Consider the following 15,588-nt stretch of genomic DNA (forward strand, 5'->3'; position numbering starts at 1 on the left):
GGCTGTAGTCCATAGACTAAAGAGCTGTGAAAGTCATAGTAAACACTAGAAGTAACACTATAAGAAAATATTTCCACTCACTTACAATGCATGTATAATGGTAAAGATAAAGTATAAAAAATAGTGTGAAGATATACAAATACTGCCCCTCAATCTGTTTTGACTAAGTATCCAAATGTCCTTTGGACCAAACTATTTCTGAGTGGCAGTAAAACTCATAATCTCTTTGCTAAAAAACTTATATTTTAAATTTATTTACAGACCAAAGAATCAATGTAAGCTTAATTTTGCTTAGCATTATTATTAACATGCTGTACCCTCAGAATCATCAGACTAAACAAAGGAAGTAATGGGAATGCAGGACTAGATGTGAGAAAGAAACCGAAAGGCATTGCACCTTTTCCCCAAAAATGGTTCATTCACAACCAGATTAAACAAAATGAACAACCAACTGCATCCCCTCCTGTGCTTCAACTTGACCTTTGTACTTTCTAAGAGTAAACAAAACCCTACCAAACCTGTATGTTGGACTCCTGCCAAATTTTCTCTATCTACTTTAGAATCTTCTTCTAAGTGCTCAGCTAGTGCTCATTTACCTCCCATGTTCACTCACAATTAAAAATGACGTGCTTCTCTTGATCCCACCCACTTCCTCCACTGCCAAGTCTCAGGAACTTCAGACTGTAAACCCTCTGATCAGACTCTAAAAGCTGCCCACTGGTATCTTCCCAGACCTCAGAAGCATATTATGCCATCGAGATCCTTATGTACAAAAGGTCTTGTTACCCAAGAACGTGTATAAAACACAACTAGTATCAAAAAGTCCAATGTCAATACAACACTATCTTGTTTTAAAAGCTCACTTCTGCTTACAGTTAATTAACCACAATTAACTGAAATGCTCAGAAAGGTGTTCATAACACTAAAGAAAAATTCATCTCACTGTTTCCATTTATTAAATTCTCATACTGGTCTCATACTATGTGGATAATACTTGTATTTTTTGTTTCAACAACCAGGTCTTGTGCTTGTGGACACACCAAAATAATATAAATCATCAATCATTACTAACTATACAACAATAGTACATATTTTACTGTAATTATGTAGTATGCAAAAACAAAGCATCTAAAACATTAACTTGTGATGAGAGCTCTTTCATCATGTAGAAGACTGCTTTACCTCATCAAATGAACAATTCATTTGGCAAACAACATTTCCATTTTAATTATATACCAGCAGTATTTTACCACAAATTAGTCTCTTAAAAATAAATACTGACTGTCAAGAATTTAGCTACAAGTTGCCTTTAAGATTCCGTACACAGCTGTATCCACCTCTTTCTATATATGCAATTGCTTACATCCCAGCAGATTTCTTGCTGAATGGAATGTCAGGAACTACCTGACACTGCAAATGAGACAAAAAATGACAGCTTTCTTGAAGAAAAGATCGTTTTGTTACTAGCAACCTGCAATGTAAATCATGCATCATTAATAGAGAAAGGACCAGACCCAAAAGTTCCATTTACATCGCTTATGTTCTCCAATAAATTCCATGATTAACATGTTTCACTTGTTTGTAGATATCAGAATTACTCAGGAATTTATAAAATTATGTTTAGTTCTTGTACTTGCAGTAATCTAGGTACTTGACATTGTACATTCAGCTGTGTGTGCTACACCAATGACCAGATGAAGATTTTGACAGTTCCAAGACTGCCATTCTTCCACAAAAGTTTCTATCAGGTTGATTAAGAAGTTTTTAGGTAAGTAATAACTGTGTCAAGTCTGAGATGTTTAGCTTTACTTTAAGATACTTGCAAGCACATCTTGAAGTTTTGTAATATGGGGATCAGTTCACTGATATGGTTTTATCTATTTTAGGGCTGAATTTGTACTGGAGAAGAGTACAACAGAAAATTTGATCCAATTTCCCTGACAAGGAAAATGGACAACTTTATAAAGGTTAAGCAAGCTGAACATTTGAAGGAGAGAAGTGTAAAAGTAGGCACCTAAATTCCAAAATCTTACACATTCTGTGAAAAGTGCAAATAGAGAGTACCTACATTCTCCCTGTTGACAAAGTAGGAAAGTTAAAGGTTCTTATTTCTACCCCTGTACTACAAGCTCAGTTAGATCTTTACAAATACCTGCAAAAACACAAACACACAAACAGTAGTCCAGAACAACTAAATGTCATGAAAAGCTTATATTTGTGTTTATACACAAAATTGCTGGGCTGAAAAGTAACATTGCACAGAGAGACAACAAAGTCCTGATGGACAACAAACTGAGCAGGAGTTAGCCAGGTGAGCCTGTGGCAAGGGCAGCCAACAGCACCCGAGGCTGCATTAGGAGTGCTGCCAGCACCTCTAGGGAGCTGATCTTTCCCCTCTTCTCAGCACCCCAAAGGCCACATCTGGAGACTGGGCTCCAGCTCTGACTCTCCAGCACAACAGACATTTAAACACACTGGAGTGAGCCCAATGAAGGGACACTAAGAAGAAGATTATTAAGAGATCAAAGATCCCTCAGATGAGGAAAAGCTGAGAATGTTAAGATTGTTTAGCCAGGGAAAGTCTTATCATTGGTTATAAAGAAGATGAATTTTTCTGAGTGGTGCTCAGTGACAGGACAAAAGGCAACAGACACAAACATCCACAGGAAATTATCTTAGCATTAGAAAACACTTATTATTGTAAGGATGAATGAGCACTGAAACATGCTGTTCTGAGAGACTGGAGTCTAACTTCTTGGAGATAATGACAACTTAACTGGACACCATCCTGGCCAATCTGTTGCAACTGACTCTCTCAAAGCAATGGAGTTGAACAAAACAATCTCCAAAGATAACCTCAACAATAATATAGTTTTATCTCATTCTGTGGATTTCAGAGAATAATTTCATTTTAGCTGAATAAGAAGCACAGGTAAGCTGCTCTTATTCTCTCTTTTTTATGACAATATTCTACACGTCAAGGCACAGATTATGATGTGATACACATCTATTAATACTATTTTTAAGTAAATATGGAAATAACTTTTAAATATAAAAACATTAAATTTCGTGCAAGAAGCAAAACTTAAGAAGCAAGTGTTACCAATTTACTGTTACAGCTTTGTTCTGTGTTTAACTATTCAGCACAGGGTTTGGGCTCCATATTGTAGATTTTGATTTAAGCTAGCCCTGTTTTGGCAGGAGGGGGAAAGAGGGAGAGGGGAAGAGGGTGTTTAAGCCAAATGATTCAAATTCCTTAAACCTAGATTAGTTTATAATGTTAATAGCTATTACTTCTTGGGGGAGAGGGTCTGTAATAGTTATAATTAGGTGCATAGTTATTATATCTATATCAAGCTTTTATTATGTACAGCATTCTTATAACTTTATGATGCCAGATAAATATATGTCAAAAATATGTGAGAAACAAACCTATAAGGCTTTAATAATCAACTGTAACTCCAAATTTCTTTTTCCACATTTTCAATTCTAGTAGATAATTCATTGTTAAAAAGACAATCTTTTTTGCAACTGTTACAACTTAAACAAAATTGAAAAATACTAAACCTGTTTAGATGTGTTATTATGTATTTGAAGACCTCATAGTTCACTGGGTGGAATTTCTTCACAATCTCTTTTAGCTCGTGTAGCCGTTCTGTCTTATCCATGATTTCTATAGAAATAAGTGACATTTTCTGACAAATCTAGAAAGACATACTGAATAAAGTGTTGCTAAATCTTTTTCCTAGTATAATGATACAGGTAACCCACAGAGAAATATCAAGTGAGAAAATATTTAATAAAATTCCTATTTCCATAGAGTAGAGCTTTTTTATTATACAGTTTGTGCTGGTTACTCTAAGCACACTAATAAGTACACCCACTGCAAGTTTAACTAAGCACAAAAGTATTTTTCCGAATTTTAGCAGAATTATTTATCTCTGTTCAGCAAATAATTACTTGACTAGCTTACTGCTGGCTTGTAGAATTACAATGTGACAGGGTCATTTCTTGTTAGAGTTCTCTCTGCTTGCAAAATGTCATGACAGAAAGACATTCACATGAGCTTAAAATATCCTTAAAATTCACAGTTATTTAAATAATAAAAAAATTACAAATAGGGCTGGTGCAGCTATTTTAAATATGCTGCCTAAGCATATGCAGCTATTTTAAATATGCTGCCTTCTTCACAGGCCCAAAGGACATTATTCATGCTTCAAACAGGAAATAGTCAACATGTAGGAAAGAAATATGAAATAAAGCAACAATTTTATTTTAAAAAACCAGCAACTAACGCTGTGGATCCATACATTCTGCAGAATATGCTTCCAATCAATGATGATTCATATTGTAAAAAGGAATATAAGTTCCCCTCTATTACCTGACTGCATTGCTAAAAAGAACTTTGATCTACCCTAACGCCATAGAAAAAATGTTAAGTACAGTCCAGTATATCCCAAATGTAAGTTTAGAGGAGTATTAATGGCATTTTAAAACAGTAATTACACTTACATTTAAAGTTATTTTATGTTTTGACTGGAATTTAATTATTACACTTTTAAGAAAAAATAAAACCAAAATTAACTACATGAAACAAGCACAATATGCCTGAAAAGCATAGCAGTAATACCAGAAATAGCTATTTACAGATATCACCAGAAAACACAAAATTTCTAATGGGCTATACATTAATCAAGTCCAGGCCCAAGCCTTAGGCTTACACCAGTGCTTCAATAGGAGACACTCATTTCAAAGAAAGGAATCCTATGCAATGTCTGAAAAATGTTTGTAAGGCAAAGGCAAACAAAACTAAGCATTTTACAAGAGTTCCAAACGAATTTGAAAAAAAATCTAAGTGAATTAGAGAATTACCCTAATATCCCATAGACGTGTCTGATTTTTAAAGTCTACTTTGAATGTAAGAACTCATTAATTCAAGGGGTTTTTCCCATTAACAACAGCAAAGCTGCTCCAAGAGCTTTCATCATTTTTATCACTTAACAAGAAATGGAAAAAGTAGATGTCTCCGAATTAAATTTTCTTATTTTGAAAAATAAGTGTATTACATTCCTCTCATCATATATAGTTCTTCTAATTTTAAAGAATATTAAAAAATACGTGTGTCTAAGGAATTTAAAAAACTATTCCGTGCAGATAGTCCTTTCAACTTACAATGAAGTAAAAATTGCAATAAGGGCAATGGAAATAGCACAATTAAATCAAGAAAAGGTTGTTAATTACTTACTTGATGTTTCTAACAACTCTTGATGCAAAGAGTAAGGAACTAATGGATCTGGCAGATCTGCAAAAAAAGCTTTCAGAGCCCCAGCAACAGCATTCACTGTTACTCCCATTGATTCTAGACTGATATTATGATCTGCAAAACAAAATTTAAAAAATAGCAGTGTAAGTAAAACCTACTGTTATCATTCCTTATAATACTTTATGAAGACAATTTATTCAAAACATTGAAAACTAAAATTTTACTAAATGATTACTAAATAAGGAAGGAAAAGGTGAACCTATTGAGAAGCTGCTATCACCCCAACCCACAAAAAATCAAATATAAAAAAATCTGACAGCATTACAAAACAGTAGAATATCGGAAAAATAAAGTTGTCTAATTCTCCATGAAGACTTGAATGATTTTGTATTTGTCATTAACTGGCTTCTGATTAATCTATTTTTCCCAGTAAAAAGTTATAAATTCTATTTCACAAAATGCTGCTAAACAGCAAAGCATAAAGAAGTAGCACATTTACTTTCCGTAACACCTAGGAGATATTATACAATTTTTCACAGACTCAACTTCATGATTAACATTCAAGAACTTTTAATAAATATTTTCATTTTAAAATATAAACACATCAAAGTGAACAGTCTAAACTACCAATCACATTTCATTATATTCTACAATGACAAAGGCTGTATTAGAAATTATTCAGACTTAACTGTTAATGCATGTTATTCAAGAGAGCTTTCACTAAAGAATTACTGTTTGTGGGGCATAAGAAGCAGGAGTGAATGCCTTAATACCTAGGGCTGATGAGCTGTTAACACAAGGAGCAGCTAAGACTGCACTTCAACTCTTTCAAACCTTCAAATACCAGCTAGATAGGATTTTAACAGCATTGAACAAGATTCCCCTCCTATCCTGGGAGCTTCACTGCTAATATCCTGGACTACACCAATACAACCCACCAGACCATTAAGGACACAGTGCTATGTGTAATCCTTTCATATTGCACTGTGATAAATCCATGGAGAATTCATGCTCTGTTTTAGGTTTAAATAATAAAATCTCTGATTACCTTGATCAAACTGCTTTTGAATGTTGTCTTGATCTGTTTTATTCCCACTAACACGGTACAGGCCTTCAGTACATAATCCTTAGAAGGGGAGGAAAAACAAATATTAAAAAGAAAGTTTATATACTATAAAGCAAAGCAGAACCAGTTATAACTACTAATTCAGAACCAAAAGTAGGAATACATTTCTTAAGTGCCTAAAAAGTTAACACATAAACCATAACAGCAATATGGGAATACCAAAACACAAACTGTCAGTTCTCTATTGAGTCCATCATTCCATTTAACATGAATCAAGGGAAATTACATTGGAGGATAACAAGACTCTGATGCAGATATTTGATGAATAATGTAGCCAAAATTATTCTCTTACTGATCTCTATTAGACTGTTGTTATTTGCACCATTTTTTAATAATCAAAAAACTAAATTCTGTGGTACCCCAACACTTATGTTTTTAAAAACTGTCTTCACAGTTTGGGCTTAACAATTTATTATGGCAAGCAACAACACACTAAAAATACTCTGCAGGGTAAAAAAGACCCAGGCATTTGTAACTGAATCCTGATCTTTTAATATCATGGTGTAACACACTCCTGTATATGACAAGAACTTAATCTTCCAACATGCTTTCCCTTTTACCATTTATATTTTATAAACTTTGAATCCATTTCTCCTCACTTCTGACTTATCTAAGGTCAATTATCCCATCATTTACAAGTCTTTCTTTAAGGGGTGAGGAAAAAGGAGAAAGGTGTTAGGAAGCAGATGTTTCCCAAGCTTCTATTATTACTTTGTTTTACCACACATTACAGAGTCATCGTAATTCCACCAGACTTTCAAGGTAAACATTGAACAGTCCACCTTAATTATGCACACACACACTCCACTCCAATGATTATGCTTCCCAGCACATTGCTGTCCTTTTTTCCCCACAGCTACTCATAGAACGAAAGAGACCATCCTGATAAACACACCATTACCAAAGATATTTTTGTTTTTTAATTTAGAACCTATTGAGCAATATAAACAATTTATAGTTCCTTAATTCCAGTTACCTTTATGAGTGCAAAATTATCTACATACTAGATCTTTTTAACACTACATTACATACACGGGTTTATTAAAAATTCACTGGTTTCACAGTTTTATGAAATCTCTTGGCCTTTGGCCATCATAGGCCAAGAACTGAATGCATTTTATATCATCAGATCAACGCTTATATGTTCTGTCACACTACAATCCACTGAAGGTGTCTTTTAAGTTATCAAGAATCATTAAGAATCCTACGAAAATGTTCAAAGTACAAAAAAAATCACTTGGCTGGTTCATACAGCTGGGATATTTTTAACAATTTCACATGACTCTTCTAACTCCTGATTTCCTTCTTAATGTCTCAACAACTCAACATGTCTCTTCACTGGCTGCATCAAGGCTTATTTAGTAAGCATTTCTTCTATAAACTCGCATGTCCATCATTTAGCTTTTCAATTCCATAGCCAAGGTGTATATTTCCTCTTGTAAATATACACCTGAATAGTCCTTTCAAAAAACCTGAGCCTTGTCCACTGATACTTTGAACACTACTAAAAGGTAGAATTTGGTGGCACAGAACAAAAAGTGGTTTCAATGATTCAGTGACTTCCACATCTTGAAAGGAGTTTCAAACCTGCCTTCAAAAAAAAATCCTGAATGTGTTACATGTGATCACAGCCAGAAACACTTTACACTCCTCTTCCAAAAGCTGTAAATAAGTACAAAAGACCACTGGTAGATGAGAATAAGCTATGATCAAGATTCTCTTTGTCTGAGAGAATTCTCTGTTGGAGACCCTACAGCTCCAGGACAGTCTTAGTTTTATCCAATTACTATTCAGTATCTTTCTGCACAAAGGAAACTGCATGTGCTGCAATAGCATCTCTGAGAAGTCTGACCCAGTCACTGTCTAGTAGGAGTTTATACATCTCAAATACTTGACTTGGCTGCTTTGGAGACACATGCTCTAGTGTGCTATCTGCACTACAGTTCTAAGAAACAAAGAAAGACAATTTACAGTACTTCAGAACATTTTCAGGTTAAGTAAGGAGATGCCTACTGAATTTAGGCATCTTCCAAAAATAATGAAGTGCTGCAATTCTGGATTAAGCTACTAAATTTGTCTTCTGAATTCCTCAAGGAAAAATTTGTCTTGCTTGTGGATGTTCCGGAAAGTCATGCTTCATGAAATGGTTGGTCAATTGTCATTACACTTTCTCTAAGGCACGGAAGGAGACAATTTAATCTGTGTGCAAGAACAAAGCTAGAAGTGTGAAGGTATTATTTAAGCAAAGCCACAATTCTCTGTTGCTTTCTATTACAAAACCACGTCTCTCAAATGCTTCTTACACCAAGATCTTCCATCAAGTATCAGACATTCTAGTTCACTAGTTTTAGCTTTTAAACTCCTTGTATATCTATAGTACGTATCTATAATAAAAGAGGGAGAGATAGAGAGCCTTCAACATGTCTTTTTTTCTGACAGTTTTTTATAAATTTGGTTCCTTCATCTGCATCCTTTTGATCTTTCATAACTTTCTTCTATGTTCTCACTCTCTCTTCTGGTCCAGTTGATGTTTTCAACATATCCTTACGAAGTACAATTGCTGCTGCAATATTCTGTATCAGAATAATATGATTTATTTGCTTCTCTGTTCTGTTAGTTTTACAACACCTCTAGGTTTAAATAACTAGATCCTTCTTACGTGACATCACAATAATCTATATTTATTTTAAGACAGTGCACATCCTCTTTGCCTAGGCTACTCTTTTCTCAAAGTACCTCATAGTGCCTAATAAATTCTCTTGCACCTTCTTTTGTGATGCCAGTTGTGACCAGGGCTCCATCCCATCTAACTGGAACTTCACCACATGGGGTTCAAAGCATTTAAGAGAAAACAGCAAGGTGGATCTGCACCTATTTGCATAATCAGTCTGCAGGACACTTCCATTTTTAGGCTCCAACATATTTCCACAACTCTTGGTTTCTCCACAGAACATACTTCAAGATCAAAGTCTACCTGGTACAATATTCATTTTCCATATCATATACTACACCATGCAGTATATGCTTGAGGAGAGTAAAAAGGGCAAGAGAGAAAAAAAAAAACTACCAGCAATATTTTTGTGGTATATGCTCCCAGCTTTCTGTAGATGGTGGCTTACGTGGGCTTTGCATAAGGTGTTGTAAGAGCCACTTGGGGATTTATCCTTCACTAATTCACTCCAACTCCTTCAAGTTATGTACTTGTAGTCTTTACATCATGGTGAATGCAGTTTTGGCATTCCAGAATGTACATTATGAAAGCACACAGAGTTTATGCTCAGTACCTAAAGTTGACATAATTTTTTTCACTCAACAAGCAGCAGTAACTTCTCTACATCTTCCCAGCATCGGTTTTGTAAATTTATGTAATTGCTCCTCCTGAGAAATGTTCTAAGCTAATCAATTTCGTGCATCTTTATCCAAGAGTTACAATTACTCCCGTATGTATTATCTTTTCCAATTCTTTCCTGTTCTGAGAAAGGCTGAACCAAATTGCAACCAGTATCAAAACTGTGTATATAGCATCACATTATGTAATAGCATGATTTTTCTTCTTCCGGAACATTTACTCTTTTTTTTTTTTCTTGCTTGACAGCAAGTACAGACAGTTTAAGTTTTCAGAGAGCTGTCTATGATGATTTCAAAGTCTCTTCCCAAGTGACAACAGCTATACTAACATTTAGACTGCTGAAGAGTCAGAGAGTGTCTGCTAACAACATCCACAGCCAGGCTCCTATCATGTTCAGTCTGTGTTTCTGAATACATGCCACAATCACAGTAAGTCCATCTCTCCCATTTCAATTCCTTCCCCTACAGTGCCCAATGGAACTTCTCAGGACTCATTCTCCACTACAACAGGTGAGACTATCATTCCCACACTTAGGTTTGTAAATTTGGTGATCTGTGTATTTCTCTAATTTTATTCCACAGATTGATCTGGTGTACCTCTTTTCAACTCCCATGCTACAACACAAGACTACAGGAACTGCCAATTCACTGATCCAAACCAGTAATTTCTATGTACACCTAGAATGTATATAATTACTGAGCAAAGAAGCCAATCTCTAAGTAAGAATCTCACACTAACTTTACTTACATAAAACACATTTAATGTGCCCTCATCAACACTGACATTTAAAGTTCCATGACATTCAATTCACACACTGAAATCCAGAACCAAAAATAAGTGTTTTACTGTTTCTTGTAATAAAATAATTTATAGCATATTGAAATGTTCAATAAACAACAAGCAGTGGAAGGGTCTTTTAGAAAGACCCTTATAATAGGAAGCTCTCCAAAGCTGAATTAACATTACTATAATTTACACTAACTGATTATTAAACAAGGTCTCAACCATTTCATGAAGTGTCACTCAAGCCCATATTTTAAGGCCTACCCATTCCAAAGAAAGAACACAAGACTACAATTAATATGACACTATGAAAATGCCTAAGAGAAGGTAGGTGCATTCTTTGCTTCACTAAAAATGGGTGACAACTGAAGCACTGTAGTTTTCCAGGCACATAACTCCTTGGTCACTTTGGGTCTGGAGAATGCTGAGGGAATAAGTGGAGCAGGATAACTATCGTACATACCCTGGCACCTTGGTCCTACCTGAGTTGTTTAGGAATCCTTTATATAATTCTCATTATGTTTCCTATGAACAGATACCTCATTAGCAATACAACTCAAATGCATAACATGCGTTTTATGAGTATTTCAAAACATATTTGTTTACAGTTTTCAGCGATTCTCTCACACTACTAAATTAATGCATGTGCTCCTCCCTTGTCTGGTAGTCAGTCTTCCATTAGGAGAAATGACTGATGCCTGTTTTACCCTCTTGAGTTTGTTTCCTCTCTGTTGATTAATTCCAAAGTTACAAACACAGACTGGTGTACAGTCTCCTAACTACTGAAACCTATTCTATGCCAATTTTGAAGTGATCACAGAAGGAATTCTCAGGAGATCATCTAGTGCAACCTTCTGCTCAAATAACAGTCAACACTGAAATCAGATTTGGGTGCTTATCAAAACTTCCCTTTAATATCTCCAATTTACCCCACAATCTCTCTGGGTAACCTGAACCAGTGTTTTAATAAACTTCAGAGCAAAAGTATTCCCTTTCTTTCTACTCAGAACCTCCTATGTTAATGACATTGTACTTCAGTTCTTTAGCCTGGCTGCACCTTTTCAGTAATCTCTTCATAGGTATGGGAAGCCTCCTCCGGTACCTCCTCAGCCTCTTCCTCTCCAAGCTGAATAAACCCACATGTTGGAACTCCAGCCCCTGCCCCCTTTGCTAGACTCAAGTTTGTCAACACCCTTCTTGCAGTATTTCAGATGACGTCCAACAAGTGAGTGTAGAGCAAAAATTAGTACCTGCTTCTACTGCTGTAGTGCCTGCCCCTTCTACTGGGAAAATCCAATACAGAAGGCATGATCAGCCTATTCACCACCACAACCACAACATCCTTTTCATTAGCACTGACATGGACCCAGTCAAGTGCTCAGCATCTACTACTGCAGTGGTTTAGTCCTTGCAGTTTTAGTTGAATGACCTGGCTCTGTCCTCACTGAATTCCTTCAGGTTCCTACTATCCCATTCCCAGCTTGTCTATGTTCCCTTCAGCAGAAGCCCTGGTCTTAAATACATTAACCACACCACCCACTCTGCAATCACTCTCCAACCTAATGAAGGTACCAAATGTGTTGTAGAGCTATTTAAACCAGAATCACGAGTAAGAGTCATGGCCTGTGTGCATTTTTTGCTAAACATAAAGCTTCATGGGCAGTTGAGTCAACTTCACTGAACAGTATGACTGAAAACGATGGTCTCACTCCCCCCCTCACCAATCACCCCCTCCTTCCCTCCCTGCTCCTGCTCCCTGCCTTGCACTTGTTTTGGCACACATTTGACTCAACTTAGCAGCTGTAATACTACATAGCAGAACTTTTACCAATTTTGCTGATACAGCTTTTCAGAACAGTGAATTCCACTGATTCAGAGACATCTGACAAGTGCCCAAAATGAAAAGTGACAGAAACTCATACACCAGGCCAAGGGGGTGTCCAGGTCTGTTCTCTCTGTCCAACACAACAGGTTCCTAAAACCCTCCAGCTCTCCCAAGCCCCTCAAATAAAAGGGGAGGCAATCAATCTTGAATTTCTCAATTTTCCAGCTACTAGGAATATATTTCAATGACGTACCTGACTTTTTTACCACAACAAGCACTGCTGACTCATTTTCTTTGCCTATTTCTACCAAACCTTGTTCTCTGGAGACAAAGTTTGCCTTATCTGTACTCTCAGTGTAAAAATCCAGCCTCACGAGAGATTCAGCATAAAAGACCATGGTGTAAGCTAGGTTTGAAGGAAATTTGAAGAAGGCAATATTCTTTTACTTTTTTTACTTTTAATATTCTTTTACTATTCTTTTTACTTCTTTTATCTCCAAAACTGTAAATTTCCCAGCATTACAAAAATAATCTCAATATCAAAAGCAGCAATTATTGTAGGTATACCAAGTACACAATTTTTAATTTCTCTTAGATCTCTCCATAGGAACTATGTGAGATAGCAACATTTAGCTCTGTCAAATTCCTTCCCACGTCTTTATTCCATTCCTTGTCTCACAACTGAGTGAATTATTAAAACACAAATTATTATAATAAGCATCTCTTTGCTAAATTATTTAATGTACAATTAACACTCCATTAATGTTATCAGTTTTCTATGAAGCATGGAATCTAAAATTTATAATCTGTTCAATGAAGTACATGGATAGCAATATTCTATAAAAAATTAAAAACATTTGAAAGCTCAGAGGACAAAAAACATTAAAATACTGATATTAAAGTTGAATATCATCAAGAACTGTACGTACTCAATGGCAAAACTACTAGTATTTGCAATGTTAATTTGCTGTCTCCTTACTTGGTAAAACAGAATGAAATATAATCTATGTCAAACTTCTCACCAATGCATGAACAAATACAAAAAGTAAAGCAAAACCAAAAAATTACTAAAATAATTTAAAAAAAACCTGATACGCTAAGAGTATCAGTTAGCATAAGTCATCTTACCTGAATTATTTAAAGTTTGGGAAAACTTAAAAATCAGTAACAGTAGGTGTTGACTAGTACACAAACAGTCCATGGAATAGCTCATCACTAAATCTGAAGTGTGTGTAACAGCATAAAAACATTACCAACAAAACACTCAAGCTAAAAAGTTGGCATAAATATGTACACTTTTCACACTTAAAATTGGATATTCAATAAATATTTTTCCATTATATTGCAAAACAAAATTAAAACCATATCAACGTTTTGTTGAAGACATTAAATTACCCTCCAGAAATCTGTTCCTCTCTGTCAAACTACTGAATATCTACCTTATTCTCTCCATGATAGTTCTTAGAGAAATACAGAACTCATGCAATTCATAGAGCATACTTCAAAAAGTATCTCAATTCTGCTACCTGTATTTTGAAAAAAGGTAACGGTCTACATTGGATTTTCTTATTTAAAAACAGCAGGTAATCTTTTTTTTCTAGTATATCTTAGCATAGCACCATTACTTGTGTATAAAAGCAGCCACTACAATTTTCTTAAAAAATCAAAGTTTCCCTGCTAAGTTGGGAACGTTTCCCTGCTAAGCAGGGAAAGTTTCCCTGCTAACCTTTCCATAAACCCGGTTTACCAAAAACCAATATATTTTAAAAATTTATTTCAAATGATGCAATCAAAATACTATTTTGGAAGCCCATAACCAAAAATAGCTACCAATGAGAGTCAATTCAAATAACTGTCCTCATGGGCAAGTTACAAACCAATTTACAAAGGATGTGACAGAAGTAAAAGCACACAATTATCATACATGTTACTAGTGACAGGAAAGTGCTGAAATTGTCTGTAAAAGGTTACAGATAAGACCACAATATGTTTACCAAAAATCAGGTTTTTTGAAAACATTATATATTTATACCAAGATATTTAGTGGAAAACTTGGTAATTCATCATTGGCAAGTTATTTACCTGAAAGGAAAAATCTTTTGATCATATTGTTCAGTGAACCAAGAAAAAGCTCTGACAACCAACCAAAATATTACTCATCCTGCTATAATTACAATGAATTCAAAAATTAAAGGCTTGGATAGAAAAAAGGCTTTCATATAATTGTGGACAATGTAGAAACACAGAAGCAGAGCTTGTTTACAATATTTAGCAAATTTTTCTTCCTTTCTTATCCAGAAGTGACAGTAGTATAAAATTTAAAATGTTCTCACATGGTATTGTGATTTGTTTTTAATCAATAGATTCCAACAAAACCAAGTATTATGTGCTATTGCTGCTTGGCACTCCCAGTAGCAGTGACAGTGCAGGTGGCTGTGAAATGGAGGTTCTAACACACATTTACAGCTCACCAGCTTCACATCTACTCAGGTACTGACCTGAGTTAATTGCCCCCCAGTTTCTGCTTCCAATACTACCAAAAAGATTACAAGGGGATTCAAGCTCTGTACTATGTTTCAAGAACTAATTGGTTGGCTCCATAAAGTTAAACCAGTTTAGAATAAAGCTTTTTGTTGAAAAATACTAAAGAGGAAGAGAGACAATAACCTTCACTTATATGAACAGACTTAGGATCCCTTATCTTTACCAGATCACCCTTTACCTTGACAGGAACAACATGGCTCCTTCAGAAGAAAAAAAATCTGTTGATTTATAAAAGGCTAGAAATTTAAGCTCCTGAATTTTCTTTAGTTTTTCCAAACTGTCCCTCTTCTACTAACACACACTTTTTTTTTTTGCGAGGATGTTTCCAGAACATTAGGGTAAAACAAAAATCTGATGGTATTTTCTGCATGTGCTCAATTCTTTAAGGTTTATGGTGGAGCAAGAATCTTCAAAAACACTTCAACGTACTATTGTCTCATCCAGGCATCTAAAACAGAGAAAACTGTTTTTCACTGCGTACTTTCTAGCCTCAGTCAAAATTTAGATGAGAGGGTACAAAGCATTACCTTGTATAATTTCAGAAGACAGAAACAGAAAACATTAAAAATTAAGATTAGCCTTTCAAGTCGAGATTAATCACAAATTCAGCCACAATCTCAATTACATGGGAAGGAGCTGAACCCCATGGAAGTACCTGATGAGGAAACACTAAATTATAAACACAATTATATCCTCTG

General features: G+C 35.2%; 1 protein-coding gene across 2 annotated transcripts in view; it reads right to left on the reverse strand.

Moving 5' to 3' along the window:
• The window catches only part of ARHGAP5 (Rho GTPase activating protein 5), a 46,859-nt gene that overhangs the window by 4,260 nt on the left and 27,011 nt on the right, over positions 1–15,588 (reverse strand). The window contains exons 5-7 of one of the 2 annotated variants that reach the window (XM_005479850.4): positions 6,312–6,389; positions 5,246–5,377; positions 3,568–3,673 (exon numbers count right to left, since the gene is read on the reverse strand). In XM_005479850.4, coding sequence (XP_005479907.2) covers positions 3,568–3,673; positions 5,246–5,377; positions 6,312–6,389 — 316 coding nt within the window. The remainder of the gene's footprint in view (positions 1–3,567; positions 3,674–5,245; positions 5,378–6,311; positions 6,390–15,588) is intronic. The other variant, XM_026792825.2, reaches the window with a different exon arrangement.

This window comes from Zonotrichia albicollis, chromosome 6 (genome assembly GCF_047830755.1).
Source record: "Zonotrichia albicollis isolate bZonAlb1 chromosome 6, bZonAlb1.hap1, whole genome shotgun sequence".
NCBI classification, from domain to species: domain Eukaryota; kingdom Metazoa; phylum Chordata; class Aves; order Passeriformes; family Passerellidae; genus Zonotrichia; species Zonotrichia albicollis.